The sequence below is a fragment of the Pseudorasbora parva genome, chromosome 8 (genome assembly GCF_024679245.1).
Source record: "Pseudorasbora parva isolate DD20220531a chromosome 8, ASM2467924v1, whole genome shotgun sequence".
NCBI lineage: Eukaryota > Metazoa > Chordata > Actinopteri > Cypriniformes > Gobionidae > Pseudorasbora > Pseudorasbora parva.
The window spans coordinates 12,227,968-12,254,545 of record NC_090179.1 but is presented as its reverse complement, the minus strand read 5'-3'; the positions used below and the strand labels follow the sequence as shown (position 1 = coordinate 12,254,545).

Below are 26,578 nucleotides of genomic sequence, written 5' to 3'. Positions count from 1 at the left end.
TATTTGAATTAATTGGGGTCCTTGCACTGTTAAAAACATTGGGTGGGAACTCAATTTCCCAGCATCCCCCATCTAAGCACAACCCACCCACGAGTTGTCTAGTCTACATCGTAGCTAGTAGTTTGATGAACACAGCTGCTTCATGTGATAAAAAGCCACAGAAACGCTCTTCCAGATCTAGAGAAATGCTTACAAAAGTATTATGTGAGGTGACGTGCCTTAACGGAACTGCCTCCGATCATCAACAAACGCACTTAGGATAAATCCATCAATGCTAACTGCATGTGGCTCGCCAGCTGATCTCTGAGGAAGTGTTGTTAGCTTGAAACTAATCTAGCTGCAGTGAATTTATTGTTTATTTATTTTGGTATTCAGTGAAATATATAGTATTTACAACGATTCAAATGCGATTCGGTCGGTCTGTGGACATAGATAAACAACAGTCTTATTTTAATGCGCGTATAGTGCGATGAGTTGAGTGGATGGTCTGTCTTCCTGGCTCGCGGTCGTCTGTGACCTATTTGAATGGTGGCGTCACGCCGTTAATCTTTAATTTCCGAGCACGCCGTGCGCAATAACATTCAGCCGGTTAGAAGCAGCTGGATTTGAAGTTCGCATCTGAAGTCTGGATCTAACGTAACCGCTGAAATGGGGTCTAACGGAGACCTCAACGCAAACTCGCAGTGTCTCAGTAGCACTGGGGACCTGGTCCTGGACAAAACGATCAGTTTGTGGATGACCTGGGATAAGGTGAGAACGCAGTTGTGAACATTATCACTCTGACATGACTGGTTGGCCAACCATTGCCACTGGCAGCCGCTTTATAAAGTGTTTTCATATTGTTCAGACGTTGTTTGTTTTTGTGAGTCTGCTTAAATTCAGTTCATTTTTGTGTCATGGTCCTAAAATACCAAGTTAAGAGAGAACCTCTGGAACATCCAAACACATAGCATTTCACTGCATTGCAGTACCAGTCATTCAAATATTGAGCTATCTAAAACCATTGTCATTTGAAACGCGTACTAAACCACAGTATCCACAGAAGTACCTTGGGGTACCATGTAAATTCTGTGGCATGATTTTTAATACCATTGCATGTCATGAAAGGATCATGGTTGTGTCTAATTTCACTGTACCATGGTACTACCCCTTTTGTGACCGATGGTACTTGTCTACAAAAAGCATCTTATTGCTACTCTTACAAAAAGCACTGTGGTGATGGAATCAGATTTCCGCTACTGTATCACTTTACACATACTTTTTTTTGTTTGTAAGACACTTGACCAAAAAGACTATACTGTTAAATAAAATAGGGGTTGATTAAAGTACTATGAATCCTTTACAAATGTACATGAATTGCTGAAGTGTCATCCTGCATGTTATAGCCTTTTACCATAATGGCGGAATGTCGTAGTCAGTGTGACCAGCCTCTCTGTCGTCTGTTATTCTAGTGTATTGTAAAGAGAGTGAGATTTGATGCCAAAATGAGCTTGTGCTATAACATATTAAGCTTTCAGAGAACGCGGTAAATTATAGCAGCTATTTTAGTGCTCTTCTTAGATATTGCACAATATTCTGTATAGATATTGTACAGTTTGCAGCTCATTTCAGGGTTTATTATTTATTTATTTATTTTTGCACAGGCAAATTCAGTGGTCATATGCCTGGCTGACCTCCCCCTGCAAATGTCAAACTGGGCCTGCACTTGATGACTGGTGTAGTAGTACAGCACAGAGCAACCAGCTGTCAGTTGGCAGTTGTAATAAAAAGCCATTAGCTCAGCAAAAATAGGCTGCATGTAAAGTGGCACATTTCCTTTTGTTATATGTTTAAGTGGTACTTTTACTGATTGTGTACAGACATTCCTGTGTTCACATTTTTAGGTTCACATTTTTAGGTGGCTCAGCTGGCTTATATGTTTGGATTATTTGAAAGCCTGTTCCGTCTAGGCAGCAGAGATAAGCTTTCGGCAACGGAAAAAAGGAATTTGTTTTCCATCCTGACTGTGGGAGAAAAAAAAAAATCTATAATTTGATGCATTAGCACTGATTCATTACTGATCCTGATGTCCTAAAGAAAATGCTGGGAAGAGTGTCTGGTGTTTTTTAAATTTTTATATGCGAGGACATTATTGATTTTTGATCTGATCAATAGTTTATCGTTTGCTATGGCCTGCGGTCTCCCAGAATCCTGTTTGTCCTTAAAATCCCTTTCAAATAGCAAATTGAGTTTATGCATGGGCACATTTTTTTTCAGCCTGATCTGCTGCAGATTTGATTTCACCCTGCAACTCAGTCTGGAAACATGTACATTAATTTCTATTGCTTCTGTTACACTATTGTGGGAACCAATCACAGACCAGCTTATCTGTTGGAAACAGTATGTTGCATTTACATTGTCACACTTACTATTTATCTAACAGTTTAAATGTTTTTTTTTTCATACATAATATATAGATGGATTTTAGGAAGGGGGTCCCTCATAAAAGGTAAACCATATTTGGGGGTCCTTGACATCATAAAGTTTCAAAACCCCTGGCCTAGTTCACACAAAAATGGTCGCACCAAGCCCACGAAACGTTGGTTTATCTCTAGCCCCTTTCACACTGCACGTTGGATCCGCAATATTCCCGGAACATTACCGGGTCGCCTTATGTGTGAAAGCAACCACGTCCCGGGATTGATTACCGAATTCGACCCGGGTCGGGGACCTAGTAATATTGCGGGATTCGACCCGGGACGAGCGCTGTGTGAACAAAAGCCGAAACGAATGCCGCAACGTGTACGTAGCTATCGTGCGACTCCTAGAGCTTGTTTTTTCAATAATACAACCCTGCAGTGCCAGAAGAGCTCGTCGGTGTTTTAAACGCAGAGAGTGTTCGTACACAAAAGAAACTAAAATTAAACAAGCAGAAATGTGCGCATACTGGACACAAGTCGAGACCACGGAGCTCCTTACTATCCGCCCTGAAGCTGAGATCGCTCGCCATTATACGTCACATCAGGATGTCACGTGTCAACTCGACCCGGGACCGTTACGGGTTGTGTGTGAAAGCGCACACATTACGGTATTTCGCTGGCAGTGTGAATGGACAAAATCTAGCGGCCCGGGAACAAATGTCGGGTCGCATTATCCGTGCATTTGCCGGAATCGCAGTGTGAAAGGGGCTTTTGAAACACAAATTAAGATATTTTTATTGAATCCTGAGAATTTTTTTGTCCACCAAAACCCCGAAGATCCTAAAGCCCGGGATACACTGCATGATTTTCGGCTGTCCCAGATGAAAGCTTGTCCTCGTCTGTGATCATGGCTCTTAAACGGTGGTCCTATGTCGTACAGTGAGGGGTTAAACGATGGCCATTGTCACAGTCTTGCGACCAAAGATAGCCTACGACAATTTTCAGAATTTCAGCATGATCCTGAAACAGTGTGTTTGTTGCTATGACCTACGGCTACTGAGCAGCCAATACAAATGCGACATGAAATCAACGGGACGTAATGCTAAACCTGCTTACCTCAAGTTCTTTTTCTCTTCCTCTTTTGCCGCTTCCTCTTTTTTCAGCACACATAAAAACTACAACAACCAAAGTCAAGTGTGTTTCATCATTGTCTTTTTGTTTACCACTAGCACATATACTTCTATAGAAACTTGCATTGTAGCGTACGAGTCAATAGGTGTCATCATCGTACAGTCTACGTGCATATCATAACCAAGTTTAACAGATCCATATCGCACAGTGTGATTTGTAATGACCTTTTAGGATTGCTAAAATTGTGCTCATCTGTACTGGGCTTAAGGCCCTGTTTAGACCTTGTATTAATATGTGTTTTGGTCGATCTGAAGTGGATGATGATGATATACAGGTCTAAAACATTTTCAGCTTTTCCACTTTCAACCACTTCCAGAGGTGGTTAAAAACACATTTGACTGGATTGCTTTAGTGGATAAATGATCATGTGGTCAGATGCGTTCGAACAACCACAAAAGACCAACAGTCAAACACAATAATTATAATTTTTAGACCTATTTATCCAGGCGCGATTTAAACTTTGTCGGCAGAAGACCAAAGTTAAAGATGAAAATGTACCAAGCACAATGTTCTCTCACCCTTCCTGATTTTTAAACACACACTCGCAGCGTTCGGCTAGCCTTGCGACAGTCTGACTAAAAACTGACAAAAGCTGCTGCTCTCTGTATGTTTTTCCATCACCTCCATGTGCGTTCATATGTAAATTGTGCTTTTGTTAATTAGAATGTAAGCATACATTCACCTGCCCCATAGACCCTCTTGAAAAAATTAGGACAGAAGTGGTTGAAAAGTAGACATTGGATTAAAACACTAGATTTAAACAGGAATGCCTTGCTCGCCTACTTGTGATCCGATCAACCTCAACACATCTTAATGCCAGCTGTAAACAGGGCCTAAAAGGTTATAAAGGCATCATAAAATGAATCCATATGAATTGAGCAGTTTAATGTAAGTCTTGTGAAGAGTCATGATCATTTTATGTGATGAAATTCATTAATTTATGCTTTTATTAAAAGAGTGCATCACATAAAAGCATGTGTTAACCATGCTGCATTTCCACTACTTTTAGGATTCGAGTAAATATATGTTTTTTAATCAATTAACGCTATTACAATTACCGGAAATCTGAGTTCTGTACTCGTGTCGTGTTATTCTCTTTTGACAAGAAGCTGAAATTTAGGCCCTAGGCCGGTTTAAAAAAAAAAAAAAAAAAAAAAAAACAATTATCCTCCCTTTTACACATTGTTACAGCCATTAAAATAGTTCAGTTTTGTTTTTAATGTCAAAGTAGTTATTTTGTTTCTTTATTAAGTTAATTTAGAAGAATGTTTGGGGCATTTTGTTTTGTTTGTTAAATTAAAGTTTGATCTTTTTTTTTTTTTTTAAAGTGACGACCAAGAGGCCAGCGGCCGACAGTGAGTTAACCTACCTCCTCTCAAATCAACTTGGCTTGTCTTACCTATAATAATTGGTAAATTATTTCAATTACTTTTAAAAGAAGTAACTAGTAACTGTAACTAATTACAAACTTTCAGTAACTTGCCCAACACTGTTGTTTACATGCTAGACCAAACTTAATTGGTTTAACACATCATGCACACCAGGGATGGAAATTAGCCCCCGCCACCAGCCAAATGCGGGTGATTTTGAGTTGTGGCCGGTAAACTCGCTTCACCTACCGGCCACCGTGGCAGGTAAATAAAAATAGCATACTGTTTCACTTCTTTGTAAACTTTGTACAATGCATGCGAGTGCTGCCGTATATGTCCGAATATGAGCAGTCGAATACGAATTTGCGCGCGCTGAGAGAAGATCCGTCACTGTGCATCATCCGAGAAGGCGCACTCGTCTCACAGCGCGCACATATTGAGTTCTCTTTCAAGTCTTGCACTTGAATGGACAAACTCACACAAGAAGTATAACAACATGTCCATCTTGATTGTATCCAAGTATCCGAGTATCCAAGCAGACATAGTCTGAATATGCCTTAAGTGAACTGTATACAGTCGAGAAAGACTAGCATAATCCTGCACTAGGTCTTAAAGGGGCAGTAGCCTTTACTGCTCTGTTTAGTGTCCAACAAAAGGACATCACTCACCGCTCTTGATTGAATAGCTTTTGTAAGTTTAATAAGCATTAATCTTTAATTTAAACAGTTAAATATGCAGTTATTTTACATTTGATTACTTTATTCAATTTCTGTACCTTTCTGCAGGCCAGTAGGCCTGTTTTATTTAATGTACAAGAGTGAGGTCGAGTTAAACATTTTAGTTTGAATTTTATTTTATACCGTAGATTGTTGCAATGTGCTAAATAAATATTTGCATAATTTGTAAGTTGTGATTTATTATTTGAAACTTTATTATTAATTTATGCAATTGCAATGCCTTGATTTATAGTAAAGTTACAAAGTCATAGCATTAGCCATAAATGTAATGGGACTAATAATTGGCATAATTTCTTTTGGTGTTTCGGTTTCGGCCAAGAATGTTTATTTCGGTGCATCCCTACTGACAATGTACTGCACGGTATGTCGTCAACACGCTTCAGAAGATACCAAAACTAATAGTTTCATTGTTGGGACTAAAAACCATAAAACTGGAAGCCATAAAAGACCATAAATAATCCAAATGCCACATCCAGGTAAAAAAAAAAAAAGCACAGAGAGAAATGTATATCAGTTCATGGTTTGTGTGTGTATAAGAGAGAAAGAGAAAATGTCAGTATTTCATTGAGACTTGAGATTAAATAAACTGCTTGAGTAGGCTACTGTAGAGCTTGTATGATTATTTTTTCACATGCAGTAGTTACACATTGTCGGTTAAAAACAAGAAAGTGCCTGGTAAAAACATTGAGTGGCTGGTAGATTTTGAAATCCACCAGCCACAGTGGCCGGTGGACAAAAAAGTTAATTTCCACCCCTGATGCACACACGTTTGAGCTTCCTTGTACCTGTTACTGTACGGGAAAATTGTCATATGTTGATTATCGAGTGCTTGCCAAAGACGTCTTTATGACCTTGATGGATCTTCTTGATGGAGGTTTCGGTGGTTGTCTGGTCAAAAACCTCTCAGGTTTCATTGAGAGTATCCTAATTTGTGTTTAATAGATGTATGTGTGTGAAGATGTTTGTATTTAGAAGATGTATGTGTGTGAAGATGTTTGTATGTGACATGAGAAATTATTGTTCTTTTTTTTTTTCCTCTCTCTCAATTTTTGGGGGAACTAACCCTTTCAAGAACCCTGTATGAAATTTAAATTGACAACAGTAGTTTTTGTGTCTATAGAATCCTCAGACACGGGAACAGATCGAGTCTCTGGTGCAAGAGGGGCATGTGGCGGAGCTGAGGAGGAGGTTGTGCTCCAGGATGACGTTCGGAACCGCTGGCTTGAGAGCCCCGATGGGAGCAGGATTTGCTCGCATCAATGATCTAACTGTCATCCAGTCTACACAAGTAAGTCCAGGTTAACATGATACAGATGACCTTAATGGGGTGAGGGCCTGTTTACATCAAGAGTGAAGCAGAAACACTTTTTGCATTTTTCAATGCAAAATACAAGTCGCATTTCAGACTTTTTCTTTTGCAGTTTTTTTTCTTCTTGCAATTGCTTGTTTGTCTCTCAATTATTACTTTTTTTCTGATTTTTTTTGTTGTTGTTGTGAGAAGTCAACTACTTTTTTTTATGTTTTATTCTGTGGCAGAAACAAGCTTCCACAGTAATGCACTGGTATAGTGAAAGCAGAAATGTGTACCATGGTATAATGATGAAAATGATGAAAAAAGGAGATACTGTTTGAAGTAATATTAAGTGACAATTTTACCAGTAAAATGGATTATAGTTAAAATCCAAATCTCATCCTTTACATACAGAAAAATACATTATATTACATAATAAACAACAGGGTTTATTTAACGATAATGATTGGCTGACTGACAGTACATACTTTCATAAATTGCATTGTTTATTATTTCTCTGAGGTCCACTTATAATCTTTATATATAGAGAGATTTTTACATTAAAAAACAAAACTAATTTAGAAGTAAAAAGCTATTTTATATACTGTTTTTGACCCTCTCTTTCAAGCACTTTGTTTTGATAGGTGTGCTGCATTGAAACACCCACTGCTATGATTGGGTAACAAACAGTTTTGCATATTCAAATAATGCTCAAAGTCCCTGCAATTATACGTGTGGAATTGTTTTGAAAGCTTAGGATGTTGAAAAATATTTTCTTACATTGTTGAAACATTTGCCATCGATGTGAAACATTTATGCATATGATATATGATTTATAATCATAACTTATTTAAATCTGAAACAGGATATTTTTATAGTACAATGACCTCTTATACATCAAAAGATCAAGGAAATATTACTTCTCAATTCTTGAGAGAGAGAGAGAGAGAGAGAGAGAGAGAGAGAGAGAGAGAGAGAGAATGTAATGCATGTTATTTTTTGGTACTGTCCTGAAAAATATATTTTGCATACAATATGTTTACATTAAGTTCACAAGAAAGTTAATTTTTAATAGAAACATAATTTTTGAACAGGGTCATTTAATAAATGTATCTATTTATTTTATTTATTTCTTGTAATGTATTTATTTCTTTTAAATGTAAACATATTTTATTTAAAATATCTTATTCAGGACAGCACTAAATAAAACATAACATGCATTTTGTTTGACCTCTTAGCCTGACGTGGTCATACTCTGTTCTAGTCAGAATATGAGTCTGAAACTGCTCCATTGGGCTGAGATTATGCCCCCCCCCCCCCCCCACCCACACACACACACACACACACACACACACACACACACGGGTTGTTTTCTATGTCCGCGGGTTGAAGCGACTATTATGTGATAGACCCATGAGTGCGAATTTTAGGGCTAGTAGTTGGCAGGTTTTGTTGTAAAAACTTGGCAACCCTGTCTGCACGCGCGCTGGAATACACGATCTTTGCCGCTGTTGTAAAAAAATAAAAGAATTTAATGATACACAGAGTACTTACCCAACATGATCATCATTTCTGAGAGAAATTGTGAAGGTGAATGAATATACAAACAAGCTCTCCGTTTAGGATTCAAACAAATATAATCCAGTGCCTTTGACAACGTGCATGATTACGTCATTGATCATCTGTCCGTCATCGTCTAAAGCACACCCTGATGATTTCATTGGTCCGAACAGTTTCTGTTCAGGGATAATTACTCCTCTATGGATTGAGGCCAGACCGAACTGCCCAACCTAAAAAAATTGTGGGCGGGGCTAAGTTCGGCTGGCATCCAGGCTAATGACCTCTCTTATTTTGTTCAAATTATTCATATTTTCACAATTCTGCAAGCGGTTCACATACTTTTTCTTGCAACTGTATCAACAGTGTCCAAGTCTATATTTATCGGGAATACTGCTTATGGCCACACATCCAAAGGCTATACATGGTCCATTCTGTTTTTATAGTTTTAAGTCTGTCTTTCCTTCATTGTTTTAGGGAATGTACAAATATTTAGCCAGCTATTTCCCTGACCTGAAAACAAGAGGGCTGGTGATTGGTTATGACACTCGTGCTCAAGCAAGCAGTGGCTGCACCAGTGAACGGTAACGATCTCCTCTCCATTATATGAACTGTCTACATGCTATTACACCTTCACAGTGTTTATAATCTGGCAAATTTCAATGCTGCATCAACAAAATAGCCTTTTCCCATGTTCTTTCTTAAATAGTTTTTTACCTATTGATTTTCATAAACTTTTGTTGCACATACAGATATTCAGAATTAGATGGCATATGTACCGTAATGCCAAATCTATATAGTTTGGTAGGTGACAAATTTTATTCAGTTTAAATGTAAAGGTATAATTTTGGTATGATCTTCTACCCTTTGAAAACTGTTGTTTCTTTCCTGTGGATCACAAAGGGAGAAATGAGCAGGTTTGAAACATAATGAGGATAAGTAATTGTTTAAAAAAAGAGAAATATTTTCAGGTAAACAAACCCTTTAAACTAACCTTCTCCCTGATTTATTTGGATTAAAGATAATAGAACACGGGTGGATGTAGTAGTAGAGGTGGATGTAGTAGTAGATGTCTTGGTTCATTTTACAGACAATCGTACTAGCAAAACATCAAAACTGCCTATTGTGGAAAAAGAGCAAAAATAAGAGAAATCATTTTCTCTTCCTGGACTCACTGAACAGTAGTACTGCATTCAGGCACAGCGTTCAGCACATTCATGGATTGCATTCTTTATGCACTGAAAGCACATCTTTACGATCAGAACAATTGAGTTTGAGCTTACTGTTTAAATGTTTCACTTGGCCAGGCCACTGCATATGTACTGTAATTTCTGTTATATTGTGACGATTGCATTTGTATATATAATATTGTAATAAGTTATGTGTCATGGAAATTAGACAGGAGGTTTGCATCATATAAACATCTTATTAGGGGCCAAGCACCGAAGGTACGTCATTCTTATCCTGTAGACCCGTATGGTAAAAAGTTGTGAAATTGTTGCACTAAAATGGAGGACAATCTGAACATTACAGCAATTTTGGAATGTTAAACCAGAGGAAATGTGAAAAAAGTTGTTTTGATTATAACTTGAACTATTTGCTCAAAAGTCATAAACTGGTCTTTTTAATTCAGTGCAACAAACTGAGTTAAATGATTTTACAAATTTTTCATAATTTAACGAAACTGGCCTTAATAGATTCCTTGAATCATACTGAGAATATTTGGTGATGCCAAATAGCAATACCATATGAACTTGTTGTCCTCCATTTTAATTTCTTTGAAAACTGTTGGTCTGATCAAAATCGGCTCAGAAAAAGTCTTTATTCACTTTTTACAGGCATGGTCTGAAACCGTTGTTGCAGTCTGATAACTCGTTCTTCCTCATTTGTGCTTGGCCCCTTAATTGCTGCTTGCAGCTATATTTCAGAATTATATTTGTTAACAGTACACTACATTTGCTGTAATAAAATCTTTTTCTTTTACATTAGATATAACATTTCCCACCCTTTGGTTCATCTGCAGGCTTGCAAGGTTGACTGCAGCTGTTATGCTTTGTAAAGATATCCCTGTCTATTTGTTCTCTACCTATGTGCCTACCCCGTTTGTGGTAAGAAAATGTTCTTGATAGAATTTTATGTATATTATTTTTTCAAATTACAAAATTGTTTTGTCTGTCTTGGGATTGACTCTTAGGAGCAATGGCAATAAAGAAAAGAGGTGAGAGTTATCTTGAAATCCTGTGATTTGTCTTTCCATCTTTTTGTCCTCCAGCCGTACGCAGTGATGAAGTATGGAGCTGCAGCTGGAGTCATGATCACTGCTTCTCATAACAGAAAAGAGGACAATGGGTACAAGGTACCTACAGTTTTCAGTTATTTCAGACCATTCTGCTGCATCAAAGTAAGACAATTGTCTTGAAAGTGTATAATAAAAACGGCAACAAGAATGGCAAGTGTGAGTGTTACTAACTCTCTTGTTACTGGACCATTTTATTTATTTATTTATTTTTATAATATACACGTTTTTAAGTCTAGCAAACTTCAAGGATAATCCACACAAAAAAATATATAAAATCCATTGACTATATTTCTGGCTTTTATCATTTCAAAAAGTAATGCTGTTGTGGCAAAATAAGTGAATATTATCAAATATATCCTTCTCTTTTTGTAAAATTCATATTATTAATATAAAACCACAATAAGGAGTCATTTGACCCTCCTTTTGAGACGTATTATTGCATTTAACTGTCGATACACACTTTACATGTGGTGGAAAAACAATGAAGAATGACAGTTCCAGCTATCAATTTATCTCTGTGCATTTTACACTAAAATTTCAATTTAAGTTCTTAACCAAATATCCAAATGAAATTAATTACTAAATTAACTCTATCAACTATATATATATATATATATATATATATATATACACACTGTGTAACTTTTTTAGTTTATTCTTAGCTAAAAACACTTAGTTCTTTCAAAAATATATGTGCTCATTAATGTATATTTACTTATTTCAAGTAATAAAGTATTCTCGTTAGTTTATAATATGCCATTGAAAATACATACGGGTGAGGGTTCGAATGCCGGTCGCCATGTTGCCCCTCCATCTTGAAAGTACATTAGCCGAAGATGGACATACCCGTAAATTCAAGCTTCGCCTTTTGCGTTTTAACACTCGATGGCAGTCATGAACGAGGTCTAACTGGAAGCCATGTTAATCTTGGACTAAATCTTGGACTAAAAAGGAAATCGGAATTGAGAGGAACAGAAACTAATATTTACTGGATGATCATAACTTTAACTTTTTTCTGTCATATTTTTGTTCATATATATATATATATATATATATATATATATATATATATGTATATATATGTATTTTATATATCTAAGCTTGTATATATATATATATATATATATATATATATATATATATATATATATATATATATATTATATATGTAAGCTATTGCAACGCAATTAAAAAAATACATTGAGTTAGCAAATATTTGTGAAATAATTTTAATAGTAATTGATCAATAATTGTTCAAATCAAAACGATGCCCAACCCTAAGGAACATGTACATTTTTTTTGTAAAAAAATAAAACAAAGAATAATAACGTTCTGTTGTCATATTATTCATATTATTATTTGTATTTTTTACTGTTGTATCGATTTAGTATCGCTATCGAGGTATTTTAGTCTGGTATCGTATCGAAGTCATAATTTTGGTATCGTGACAACACAAATATATATATGTGTTTGTGTATGTATAATATTTTATATATCCTTTTTTGTTCTTATTTGACTGTTTTTGACTTATCTTGATTTGACTTGTCTTAATAATGTTTGATTATGTGGTATTTTTGATAAATGTTAGATTTTTGTTCGTTATTCTTATTCCGCTGCAATGAAAAGTTTTGCAAAAGGCTAATAGATTTGAATTGATAGGTTTGAAATCTAAATGTTTGACTTTTTTACATTATTGTAATCGAATAGATAAGCAGAATTGGAAGTGCTAAAATACAAACAATATCCAACCCTAATTACAATTGACCTGTCTGACTACCTACATTTTATTTGGATGCTTTTTTTTTTTTTTGTTCATTGTTGGATTCTGAAATGTTTCACAGGACAAACACGTTTTGTATTTATCACGTTTTTGTATTTATATATCACATTGTTGACACAAGGGACTGTAAATTTAAAATCAGTTTTTCTTTTACATAACAGAAGAGTGCACTCAAGTATGTCTTGTTCATCCCTCAAAATATGAACAAGGTGTTCAATTGACATTTGACCTTGTGGTTTTTCTGTAGGTTTACTGGCACAATGGTGCACAGATTTCCTCGCCACACGATAAGGAGATCCTGCGTTGCATTGAGGAGAGTACTGAACCGTGGGCCGAGTCCTGGAACGCAGACCTAGTTGAGAGCAGCCTGCTAAGGAGTGACCCGCTGGAGGACGTCTGCCGCTGGTACATGGAAGAGCTAAACACTATCTGCTTTCACAGGTGCAGTCTCTCACCTGTACCAAAGAGTGTTTTTCGTAGCATTGATATAAATTAGCTTCAGTGAAGTGTTTTTAGAAGCATCTTTTGGTACCATAAATATGACATTGAGTGTTAAGAACCTTATGTCCTTTACAAAGATCATGTTGTGCAATTTGAAGGCTCTTCACACCCTTGACACACAATTTCTAATTTTCTAAGTTTTTTCTAATTGCAGAGAACTTAACGCAAAGTCTCCTCTGAAGTTTGTGCATTCATCTTTCCACGGTGTTGGTCACAACTTTGTTCAGAGAGCTTTTCAGCAGTTTGGTTTCCCACCTCCTATCCCTGTTCCAGAACAGAAAGATCCAGATCCAGAATTTTCCACTGTCAGTTGTCCTAACCCAGAGGAAGGAGAATCTGTCTTAGTAAGTACATTTTCTTTCGGACTTTTTTAACTACACTATTGTATAAATATTTTGTTGCATAATTCTAAATAACTGGCATTTGATTAACCATAACAATTACAAAAATATATACTTTATATAAGCATATTGGCTGACAAATTAGTGATTTATTTATTAAGTTTGTCTTTGATAGAGCAAGGGTTCTTGCCATATATGTGGTAATTGCATCCTCTAGCATCAGATGCTTACTGCCAAAACCAGCTACCCCTTGGTTATGGCACAGTGGAGGGAAAAATAATACTAATTTACCACGCAGATATAACAATCAGGGTTGCCATATTGGGCGGTTTTCCGCCCAAATGGGCGGTTTCGCAATCTGTTTTGCGGGCAAAAATGGGTTTGGGCGGGTGGATAAAAATTGGGCTGGTTTTGGATCAGTGCGGCGGGTTTTTTAGAGCCGAAACACCGGCACTTCAGATCCCTCTTCCTGCAACCCTCTGTTCAACAGGCAGCAGTCTCACTCACTTCTTTTTTTTTTAAGTGCCCATAAGCAGTACCTTTTCTTCTGAAATCAAGATTGACTACGGACAGAGGCATAGAAAGTCTGTGTACTTCGGAATGAAAGATGTAATTTAAAAAAGGGTGCAGCTTGATTTTTTTTGTTTAAAAGAGAAAAAGTAGAAATGGCTGTATTTTGTTTTCCAAATGTATTGTCATCAAATAATAGTATTAGATAATTGGACGACATTTCCGATAATTTTTTAATTTGTAGGCCTAATCATTATTTGTAAGTTTATTGTGTTTCATTTGACTGATCATATCTTTATCTGGAAATAATTTTACAAAAGAACATTTGTAAAAGTAATTTTTTTTATATAAATCTGTTCGTTTTTAGTTTATAAAAATGCAAAACGTAGCCTAACTAATTTTTTTTTTTTTAATCCAAAAATAAGTTAATTTATTTTGTGCGCATGGAATTTGTGTATAGCCTACATTTTGATATACATTTTGTTATTCAACATAGTATTTAAAAATACAACAACCATTCCATTTAATTATTTTTTTCCATGATTAAAAACGAAAAAGGAATGGACGCAAAAGTTCATTTCACTGAATGTTGTTTCTGAAATCGGATAGGCTAGTCGATACACGAGTCATTTTAACCGATACACGGTTTTTCGTGAAGTTTTGGGCTAGAAAACCCTTCTAGCATCTGGCAACCCTAATAACAATTGACTTATTTTGCACTGACTGTGTTGCAGGAGCTGTCCCTTCGTTTGGCTGAGAGAGAAGAGGCTCGCATTGTTGTGGCCACAGATCCTGATGCAGATCGCTTGGCTGTTGCAGAGCAGAAGGACAAGTACTTTATCATTAATACCCTCTGCTGTAAAAAGTAGAAGTATCGGTTCTGCTTGACAGTACTTATTCTGAACTCTTGTGTCAGGTGGCTAATAAGTAGTCTTCTATGTTTTCTATGGGCAGTTGCAGTTGGAAAGTGTTCACAGGAAATGAGTTAGCAGCGTTGCTCGGCTGGTGGATGTTGTTTAACTGGAAGGAAGCACATCCTGACCCAGCAGACACTGAGAGAGTATACATGCTGGCCACCACTGTTTCTTCCAAAATACTTAACGCCTTTGCTCGCATTGAAGGATTTCATTTTGAGGTTAGTCTCAATTTTGAAGTTTTGAAATAAAATTGAAGTTTTTATTTCAATTTTGAAATAAGTTTGTACTATATGAAGGCTTAATCTATATTGACTGCTTTATTATTTTTAAATAGAGACTATGATCATAATCTTTGGATGCCCATAAAAGGACAGCATCCTTTAATTTATAAGGCGGCTATACATTTTAATGAATAAAGACCCAATAAAATGTGCAAAATATTACTTGGAAAATCTGTTTTTCGGTGGACCCCCAATTGAAAACCCCTGATCTGAATAAATTAATCAATTAGAAAATTTGGTAAAAAATCTAATCAAAAGAAAGATTGGTTTGCTAAAAATATACAAGCCCACTGCTTACTAGCCCACAAAACTTATTACTGAGCTATGACTGTATTTTTACTTCACTCCCTTTCATCCTAGGAAACATTGCCTGGCTTCAAATGGATTGGAAATAGAATCCATGAATTAACAAAAGCAGGAAAGGAGGTCATTTTTTCCTTTGAAGAATCCATTGGTAAGTGTTTAACTGTAGACACTCGTGAAGTTCAAGCAATGCTGTCGCCAACATGTTTGTTTATTTAAATTTGTGGGATTGTTCATCAAAAAATAAAGTTTTTTTCTTTCTTCTTTGAAACATAAAGGGCTTGTCACACAGTGGCAGACCTGTGCAGTGTGACATGATGCAGTGTTAAAATGTTAAGACTTGATGCTTAGCAACAGACAGCCAATCACATGCTTCATATTCACATGCTTTGGACAGTCATGGAAACACTGCACATTGTATAAACAGTAGTTTCATTTGAGGGGAAATGTCAAATGGTGATGGAAAACGTGTCAATTGGCAAAGAGAAAAGACTTATGAGAATGATTAGTGAAGGATCATGTGACACACTGAAGACTGGAGTAATGATAAATTCAGCTTTGATCACATAGGAAACAAGCTGTTTTAATTTGTAATATTTCACAATATTACTGTTTTAACTATTTTTGATTAAATAAATGCAGCCTTGGTGAGCAGAAGATACTAAACATTAAAAAACTGCATTATTCATATGTTAAGCTACAATATGTCAATAAATAGGCTACATTGAGATGGCTTGAAAAACACAGATAAAGCATATATTGTCGCACTCGTCTGATTGTCTTCGTCACGTTGCATCACTCATAACGATTGTTTTCCTTCAGCTGCAGCTCCAGCGTGACAGGGTATTTCTCCGAATCCACTTTTGGAATTTGGACTTTCTGCGAGAGTGCCTTCCTCATATTTAGACGCAGATAAAATGACAGGTCATGCATAGATAATTTTTTGTCTCTGATTTTAAATCTTAATGCATTTAAGTTGGTTTCTATGTAAATACACTTGCCCGTGACCTCAAAAAGCGCTCTATCAACCGAGATTAGAGAAGGCTGTCTTTAGCGTCCCTGTTAATTTGGCCGTCGCCGCGCAGGGTAACGCTGGTTCGAATCCCGCTCGAAGCGGGTCGACTAGAATCGGTGAGACCCAATAAAAGTGCTGGGGACGAAAATACATTTTATTAAAAGTGAGGGGGACACGTCCCCCCGTCCCCTGCGTAATCGACGCCCATGCCACTGCCAAAATGCCTAATTAATTGATACTGTACAATAATCCGCCGACAAAAAAATAACAACAATGCGCTTAGCTAGGAATAGGATAAGGTATATATATAGCACCTTATCCTATTCCTATTTTATCCTATACCTATTTTATAATTTATTGTGCTTTTTTTGTTAAATGTTATTTGCTGTCCATGGAGCGGACCTGTTTACATTTCACTGCCGGTTGTATTCTGTATAACTGTGTATGTGACAAATAAAACTCTTGAACTTCTTGAACTTGAACTTGAACTTAGCTTTGCTCTGACAAAACTACAGTAGCCTACCCTTGTGAAGTTCATGGAACACGCACTTAGCCCAGTCAAAACTGATTCATCATTGATTCAAACCTCTTTCAGCAGCTGTTGGGGTTGCTAGTTGCAGATGTCCTGAGTGTGTATATTATGATGGACAGGAATCATGATTATATTTATAAAGAGTCTTCGAGTCACAGGTGTAATCCACGTTTTCTGTAGAAACGGCTTGTATATATATATATATACTGTATGTATGCCACTTTAGCATAGCGATCACTTGAATATACATCTAAGACGAGTTATCGCGCTAAACCTGGCTTCTGACCGCGTCTGCCTGCTGATCGCTGATTGACTGAAAGTGCGTGCTCGTCCGCTGGAACCTGCCCAATCTGGCAACACAGTGTGTGATTTGTGCTTTGAGTCTTGTGCAGGCTCGATGGATCGCCTAGTAACCAATAGGGTGTTGGAATGCTATATGTTTACACTTCTCATCCAACCACAATCAAATTCACACTATCAGGATGACGCGATTTATCTGCATAGTTTTTTTTTAAACAAAATGATGAAATAAAAGAGGAGTAACGAGGCTATTTTTAAAAAGTAAGGAGTAGAAAGTACAGATAATTGCGTGAAAATGTAAGGAGTAGAAGTTAAAAATAGGCAGAAAAATAATTACTCCAGTAAAGTATAGATACCCAAAATTTCTACTTAAGTAAGGTAACGAAGTATTTGTACTTCGTTACTTGACACCTCTGCCAGCTACTGACACCGCAAATATGTAAATAAGAAAGTTAACCTAGAGTTTATGAATAAACCATTAATACCCAGCATGTCAGCTCATGAATGCCCAGGATTAATAGTTGACCCTGGTTAAATTATAAGCAATGTAAAACATGAAGCAAGATAACACAGGATTCCATTTACCAGGGGTTTAGAATAACCCAGGGTTAACTTTTTCAAGTGTGAAAAGCCCTAAAAGAAGATTCTTTGAGGAAAAAAAGGATTATATTGTGGGGTCTATAGAATAGAATCTTAGAGGTTACACAATGGGTTGTGAACACCATTTAATGGTTGATATTTAAAAGGACTTGTAGTTTGCCGAAACAAAGTCAAGAGCTTCAAAATAGTACTATATGGAACAAAAAAAATGATATGTTATGTCTTGTCCTTTATTTTGATACTAGGGTTTTTGTGTGGGAACATGGTTCTTGATAAGGATGGAGTCAGTACAGCAGCTGTTGTGGCTGAGATGGCTGCTTATTTGCACACCAAAAACCTTTCCTTGAACCAACAACTATGCAACATCTATGAAATGTAAGCATCTATTCTGCTACACTTTTTTTGGTTTTCTTTATTAAGTACTCATTAATTATCATTTCAAAGAAATGTGATATATTTTAGTGTGACACTGTACCATTGCTTTCACATTTTACTTTGTTTATATGTGCTGATTGTTCTCTTCGCTGTTGTACCCCAGATATGGCTATCACATTTCCAGAACATCCTATGTCCTCTGCAATGACCCACCCACTATTTATAGAATATTTAGCTGTCTGCGCAACTTCGGAGGCCCAGGTGTATACCCAGAATTATGTGGTGATTACTGCATCAAGCACATCAGAGATGTGACCACTGGTTATGACAGCAGTCAGCCTGACAACAAATGTGTATGTTATAGCAGATCTCCTTTATGTTATAGAATTGTAGGTCAATGACAAGAGTTTCATTGGCTTCATAGTTTTTTTGTACTATTTCCTTTTAGGTCCTTCCATTGACAAAAAATAGCCAAATGGTTACATTCACATTTCAGAATGGCATTGTTGCCACACTTAGGACCAGCGGGACTGAGCCAAAGATCAAGTATTACACAGAATTCTGTGCACCACCAGGAGAACGGTTTGTATCTTCTATTAGAAGTTTTAAAATGGATGATATTGTTGGTACTAGACTACTTTACTGGATAGCTGTTTTTTCTTTAAATCTATGATGGTAATTATTAATTAAATGTATGAATATCTTTGTCTGACAAAATGCCAAACCAAGTAGCATTTTTTTAAAGCAAAATTATTTTATATCAATAGTCTTTATTTCAATAGTCCACTTTATTTCAATAGTCCATTTGAGACATCTGCTTAAAGGAATATTAATTAAAGGTGGGCTAAGTGCTTTCTGGTAATCTTGTTGTTATTTCAAATCACCAAAACAAACACGCCCCTACCCCCAAAAAGGGTCTTTGCTCTATTTTGATAGCTCCGCCCCACACATACGTAACCCAGGCTATGACTTTGGCAGAATCTGCGTGTTACTAATCCAGCATTATCCAGGTCGAATATTTAATGAAAAAGTGAATATCCATCATAAAAACACAAATTCTCATGAACAACTCAACTGAACATGAGTCGACAGTCCAACTAACGAACCTATTACACTTATGACCAGATTTGAGTAATACCAATCACAGAAACACAAACCGTTCTCATGACAACTCAAAAGTACACAAGCCCGATTACAATTTTGACCAGATAAGAGTTATATAGATCATGAAAAGAGGAAACAAACATATTAGGACTATAGTAACTTACTTGTGGGACACATTTTGTGAGCTGATGCTTGAGAAAGACAGTGAGGAGATTTAGGGTGCGTTCACACTTGTAGTTTTGTTCATTTGGTCCGGACCAAAAAACAAAAACAAAACATAATAGTCCTGGTCCGCTTAGCGTTCACACTGGCATTTTTAACACCGAACCTAAAGTTACCGAACCAAAGGCACAGGGAGACGGTAACAACCTGATTGGTCGGCTTATATGACGTAGGAGCTCGCTTACCGAACATTCAAAACAATGCTGTGTGCGGATTACACGCGCGGGCATTTTATGCGTGTACATATGGCATTATTTTTTACCAGAGAACTCATGAAGAGCTCATAAAATGTTCAAAGCATTCAAAACAGCAACAGTATTTCCTCCGTTGTGCAGAAAAGAGACGGCCGTTCTGTTGTCTGTACCGTCTAATAATGGGCAACACAGGAACTTTGATGAGAAGAGCCAGGTATGCTTTTTGTGCGTTTGTTCTAGCATTTTCGAAACATGCTTGTCTGATCAAATATTGATGAGGCACTTCCTCGTTGCTCCACGTTTGCCCTCTAACGTTTAAGTTACTCATTTTGGATACACCGATCTTTCCGCGTCGTCAAATCAGCTGCATGCGTCGCATCTTGTGACATTACGTCCGGTTTTTGGTCCGTTTACATGTCTTTGGTCCGTGTTGCGTTCATATATCAATCGAACCGCACCAGAGTTCGTTTGGAAGCGGACCGAGACCCATCTTTTTAGCGGTCTCGGTCCGCTTGTTTGGTGCGCACCAGGGTTCGGATGGCAGCGTTCACATATGTTCAAACGAACCGCACTAACCGAGCAATCGCACCAGGGTTCGTTTTTATCGAACCAAACATGACAAGTGTGAACGCACCCTTAGATGCTCCATACGGTGTGGAAATGAACGGGTCTTTATGATCACTGAAGTGAGCGGTAATACGATCGCAAATGAACAATCGAGCGAACATGACACACAAGTATATTCAAGCAAAAGCAGCATATATTAGCTCTCGGCTAATATCCCTCATGTGTGTCATGTGTTTTGAATAATGATGTGCACTGAGTCTCTCTTCTCACCATCATTAGTAGCCACGCCCCTTACCTGATGACTGGCTACAAGTTTGTTATTGCACTCGGCCCGAATCCGTTTGGTAAAACAGTTTTGAAATAACACTTACCCCACCTTTAATATTTGTCATTAATTCCCTACCCTCATGAATTTCTAAACCCATAAGACTTTTGTTTATCTTCGGAACACAAAAGAAGATATTTTTTTTTATAAAATATGAGTGCTTTCTCTCCCTACACAACTATCACTTTGACGCTTCAAAAAGTGTATTAAGAGATCTTTAAAAAAATCTGTATGAGCGGTTTAGTCCAAATTTTCTGAAGAGATACGATGCCTTCAGTGACGAACAGATGGAATTTAGGCCTTTATTCACATATAAACATTCATCAGTTCACACAACAGTTGTGGAAAACGGAAGCTCAAGCATGTTCGCTTGAAGTGCAAGAACCAATGAGCTTCATTTTCTTGTGTTAAGCAGAACGTTTGAGCTTCAGCAAGAACCAATGAGGTTAATTCTTGTGTTACGCAGCACGTTTGAAATATTATGACTTGGCAAGAACCAATGAGGTTAATTCTTGTGTTAAGCAGCATGTTTGAGCTTCAGCAAGAACCAGTGAGGTTTGTGTCACTAATTAAAAAAAGGATATCTTCAGCTAATTGTTATCTCTGCATCGCAAAAGATTGCAGAATTTAAGCAAAAATAATGTGAAAGTTCATTAGGAGCATATTCCAACTGTCTGTCTAATCAACGGAAGAGGAGGTGTGTATACACAACCGAGAGCCGAAACACCTCGTTACCTCCACAGTTTTCTGCATCCCTCCGCCACCCTGACTCCTCACTCTCAGCCGGCGATATGGGGCAGAGCTCTGGGTTTGGGCCAAATATTCCAAGCTTGGAAACCTTGATCCCCCTCAGACAGCATGTCGAATATGCTTAATTTTTTTTTTTTTTTTTTTACTCCATTTAATAATTTTAAGTGCAACTTTTGAAGTTGCAACTGACACATGTAATCTGACATTATTTATTTATTAAAGATTTATTTTTGGCATTTTATCATAGATTAAAATCTATGAAATGTGTATTGCAGTTATGAAGAAACCATTCAGCACCCAAGGCTCTGTAGCCTATCTCCTCAACAGTATTCTTGGGCAAATTGCGGCAACAGCCATTAGGATTGTTTTGTGATTTTGGTCTTAGTGACTTAGGAGTCTTCTTGACTACTCCTAAGGTTTCACAGATTTTGAGCTAGTTTTAGTGCTAAATTGCTTTGTAAAGTCCTAAAATTAAGACTGACACCAATATCTTTAAGGGTTTCTCCTTAATTGGTTTTGTGAATAAGGCCCCAGGTCTAAAGTCAATAGTGCAGTATTTTTGTGTTATTTAAAGGGCGAGTTGGTACTCTAAGCGGATACGCAGCACATGTACACATAAACATTTTTAAATATTAAAAATAAAAGGATTCCTCTCTGGAGAAGCGTTGAGTCTTTCCGCTGATCGTGTATTCCATTGTTAAACCAGCAGAAATAGATTCGGACATGCCCTTGGTTCACCTGCGCCATGGGCTTCAGACCATGCACTCAGAGCGTTAAAATAGGGCCCTTTATTTTGATGGTCCCCCAACAGACATTCTCCTGACTAGAAGTAACTATGCAAGTACATGTCTACTAGGTGTGCAATGGATAGTAGATGATTCATGATCCATACCGGCCAGGCTCCATGACTTGGCACACATGTGATTTGTGGATTCACTGCAAAGTTTAAACAGAATTTTTATCTGATCCCAAAAAATGTACTTGACTCAGAAGTTGAAATATGATCCAAACTGTAAAATTTGTGATCCGTTGAACCACCAATGTCTGCTTATTCTACTACTAACCCTAACATCATAGTCTACTTATACTCTTAGAGCTGATTGACATGTAGTTGCCAAGATATTTAAAGTTAGTAGACTGACTAAAGTGGACTATTGAAAAATGTGTAACCATAAAGGTTTCTGATTGAAGAAAATATATTTGGAACATGTCCATAGTTACAGTGATAACTAGTTAGGACACCTTCGTGATCTTAAATATCTGACAACATGCATCCACTGCTTTTTTCAGTTTATTAAATGTCATTGCAAAATTGGCTCATAAGATTAAAGCTGGCTCTGAAAGAGTCAAGCATCATTTATGTGTGGCTTAAATGTCCTAACTTTTTGAAGCGTATCATGCAGACTTTTCTCTATTCTTAAATACACTATATTGCCAAAAGTTTTGTGACCTCTGCCTTTACGTGCACATTAACTTTAATGACATTTAATGAATAGGTTCTTAATCCGGTTAATATAATATGCAGATGGCCCACCCTTTGCAGCTATAACAGCTTCAGCTCTTCTGGAAAGGCTTTCCACGATTTTGAACAGTCGTGTCATGTTGGAACAGGAAGGGGGCCATCCCCAAACTGTTCCCACAAAGTTGGGGGCATGAAATTGTCCAAAATGACTTGGTATGCTGAAGCATTGTGTACCTTTCACTGGGACTTGGGGGTCAAGCCCAACCCCTGAAAAACAACCCCACATCATAACCCCCCCTCCACCAAACCTTATACTTAACACAATACAGTCAGACAAGTACTCCGGGCAACCGGCAAACCCAGATTCATCCATTGGATTGCCAGAAAGAGAAGGGTGATTTGTCACTCTAGAGAACACGTCTCCACTGCACTAGAGTCAAGTGGCGGCGTGCTTTACACCACTGCATCCGATGCTTTGCTTTGCACTTGATTTAAGGCTTGGTTGCAGCTGCTCGGCCATGGAAACACATTCCATGAAGCTCTCTACACACTGTTCTTAAGCTAATCTGAAGGCCACAGGAAGTTTGGAGGTCTGTAGCTATTGACTCTGCAGAAAGTTAATGACTTCCGCGCACAGTGCACATCAGCATGCGCTGACCCTGCACTGATTTTTCTTGGCTGAGTTGCTTTTTTCCCCCAATTACTTCCACTTTATAATACCACTAACAGTGCTTGATTATATACACCAGTGGCCATGGAAGTGATTGGAACACCTGAATTAAATGATTTTGAGGGGTGTCCCAATACTTTTGGCAATATAGTGTATAGGAGGCAAATGTATGAATACATTTGGTGTTTGTGTATAATATATATATATTTTTTTTTATATATGTATTGCAGCGATATCTCTTGTCTGGAGGAGGAGTTAAGAAAAGTGACCTCTGCTGTAGTTGAAGAGTTTCTTGAGCCTGACAAGAACAACCTGCTTCGCAGATCAGTATAGCTTTATTTAACTAGTAGTCTGATCGTTGTCCTCATGTGCATCTCATGTAAACCAGTCCCAAAGGCCTGTCAGTGTACCGTCCTGTGAATGTCGTTCTATCACTGTAAAATCATTTAAAGCATCACCTCATTGCTTTCAAACAAAAAAGTAAATATGACTGCATATTCATTTCAGTGGTTTATGTATGACAAAAAAATTATCATGATCGTTTTATTTATTTCTGTAACATTTTTCAAGAAGCTATATTAATTTGATCTTTAAATGCCATATTATTTCCATTACTTCTGTTGGTTATGTACTTCTGTTGGAAGAATTTCTTACTTCTGAGTTAAGATTTCATGAATAGCACTCCACATTATTTTAACCCATGATCTGCTCGTTGTTCTCCAAGGTTTAGCTGAGAGTTGCTGCTGCTACCTTTCAAAGCTCTGTGAGCATGTGTGTTTGTTGTGCTCTCATAAACCTGTCCATATTAAATAAATATGTGTTGATGCTCACATATGTGTTGCAAGGTGTGTTGACGCTCACACCGTTTATGTAGTGTTTAATGCGTTGATAATCAGGAAGCAAGCAGGACAGCATCTTGTTGCTCCCCTGAACTTCTGCTGGCTGTCATGCTGGATACGCACAGAGTAAAGATAATGAATGGAAGAGTCTGCGTTTTGTTTATATATATATATATATATATATATATATATATATATATATATATATATATATATATATATATATATATATATATATATATATATATATATATATATATATATATATATGTATATATATGTTTTTTGGCATATGTATCTTTTGTGGGTTATATACACAATGGCCAAGTTGCAGTAAGTCATAAGCAAGGCATTACACTCTACTGATGGAGAAGGATGATAATCTCTTTAGCTGTTTGGTTACTAAAAGAAGAACTTATAAAACAGTTAAGAAAAAAAGAAGTTGGTCACCTTATTTCGTAACAGTTGTCCATTACTTAAGAAACATTATTTGGGCAGCTCTTTGTTGTTTTAGGTTATTTTTCCAAATGCAATGATAAATACTCTATTTATTTATTTGGTTGTTCTATGACTAAGCAGCTGGACAGCCATTTTTACTATACCTTTGTTTTTGTCATTTGAATTCTCAATTATTAATCTCAATTATTTTTTACTTTGTGCCATTTAATAACCTTGCTATTATATTGTTATACTGAGCCTATATTATAAATATCCTCAGTGTACTACTGTGTTATTGAAGACACTTAATCCTATTCAGATACAAGTCAAAGATGACGAAATGTAATGTGTATTAGTGTTCTGAAAGAGTAATAAATATTTTTGTTGACTATTTGAGAGGGTCAAACAGAGTGTTCCTGATTTTTGAGGTGGAAAAAGAGATTTTGTATGAGATATTTTTGGAAAATCAAAGGATGTGTAAAGTAGAGAATTTGTTGTTTCTGCTTTGTTTCAAGTTATATATTTATTTGCAGTGCAACCTTGACATTCCTTATGTAAACCTCTCTACAAATAAATTGATGTATTTGTAATGTGTTGCATTTATAACTTTCATTGGATATAGGAAATAGCAGTGTAAAGATTTATGAATAGGGGCATCATCAATCTTTAAAATCTGGACAATCTTCTGGCCCCAGAGTAATCTGTAAAATGTATGCTGATAGTAACTCTGGCCTCTTTTGCCTCCACTGAGCTTGGTGTGTTCCCCTGAGTTCCTTACGTGATTATCTATAAATATAGCTAAAAATACAGACCCCACAAAAAGTGACATGTTTATTATGGTGGCATTTAGACCATTCAAAAAAATTCATATCCAAACTGATGGAAGTGGGTGGACCAGTAAATAAGAAGATTGACAACCACTTCACTAATCATATAAACATTGTCTGCTTGGATATCAATTTCAGTTGTGTGCTAAAATGTTTTTATTTTTTATTGTTTTTATTTTTTTGTAAACTAGAAGTTAGAATTAAAAATACTGAAAATATTATTGTTGGAATGATGGCTTACAGGTGCTGGTCATATAATTAGAATATTATTAAAAACTTAATTTATTTCACTAATTCTATTCAAGTGAAACTTGTATATTATATTCATTCATTACACTTGGACTGATGTATTTCAAATATTTATTTATTTTAATTTTGATGATTAAAACTGACAACTAAGAGAAATCCCAAATTCAGTATCTCAGAAAATTTGAATATTACTTAAGACCAATACAAATAAAGGATTTTTAGAAATCTTGGCCAACTACGTATGTAAAGTATGAGCATGTACAGCCTTAATACTTAGTTGGGGCTCCTTTTGCCTGAATTACTGCAGCAATGCAGCGTGGCATGGAGTCGATCAGTCTGTGGCACTGCTCCGGTGTTATGAGAGCCCACATATCTCTGATAGTGGCCGTCAGCTCTTCTGCATTGTTGGGTCTGGCATATCGCATCTTCCTCTTCACAATTCCCCATAGATTTGTATGGGCATTAGGAGTCAGGCGAGTTTACTGGCCAATAAGGAACAGGGATACCATGGTCCTTAAACCAGACACTGGTTGCTTTAGCACTGTGTGGTCAGCAGCAGGAAGCATGAAGTACTCTAAAACGCCCTGGTATATACGGCTGTGTTGACCTTGGACCTCAGAAAACCTAGTGGA

At 36.9% G+C, this 26,578-nt stretch overlaps 2 protein-coding genes across 2 annotated transcripts in view; one reads left to right on the top strand and one right to left on the bottom strand.

Moving 5' to 3' along the window:
- lipt2 (lipoyl(octanoyl) transferase 2) overlaps nt 1-26,578 on the bottom strand; it is a 571,631-nt gene that overhangs the window by 261,624 nt on the left and 283,429 nt on the right. The window lies entirely within an intron of this gene.
- On the top strand, nt 79-24,593 carry pgm2l1 (phosphoglucomutase 2-like 1). Its single transcript, XM_067450115.1, has 14 exons — nt 79-750; nt 6,818-6,985; nt 9,023-9,129; nt 10,569-10,653; nt 10,818-10,901; nt 12,872-13,065; nt 13,280-13,469; nt 14,711-14,808; nt 14,931-15,111; nt 15,535-15,628; nt 18,170-18,299; nt 18,463-18,652; nt 18,748-18,881; nt 23,824-24,593. The coding sequence occupies exons 1-14, from the start codon at nt 649-651 to the stop codon at nt 23,924-23,926; spliced, it is 1,860 nt and encodes a 619-aa protein (XP_067306216.1). The 5' UTR covers nt 79-648; the 3' UTR covers nt 23,927-24,593.

Coding starts and splice junctions, on each gene's coding strand:
- pgm2l1 (XM_067450115.1), top strand. CDS start 649: ATGGGGTCTAACGGAGACCTCAACGCAAACTCGCAGTGTCTCAGTAGC. Junction 10,654..10,817: donor ATGTGCCTACCCCGTTTGTG/GTAAGAAAATGT, acceptor TTTGTCCTCCAG/CCGTACGCAGTGATGAAGTA. Junction 10,902..12,871: donor AAGAGGACAATGGGTACAAG/GTACCTACAGTT, acceptor GTTTTTCTGTAG/GTTTACTGGCACAATGGTGC.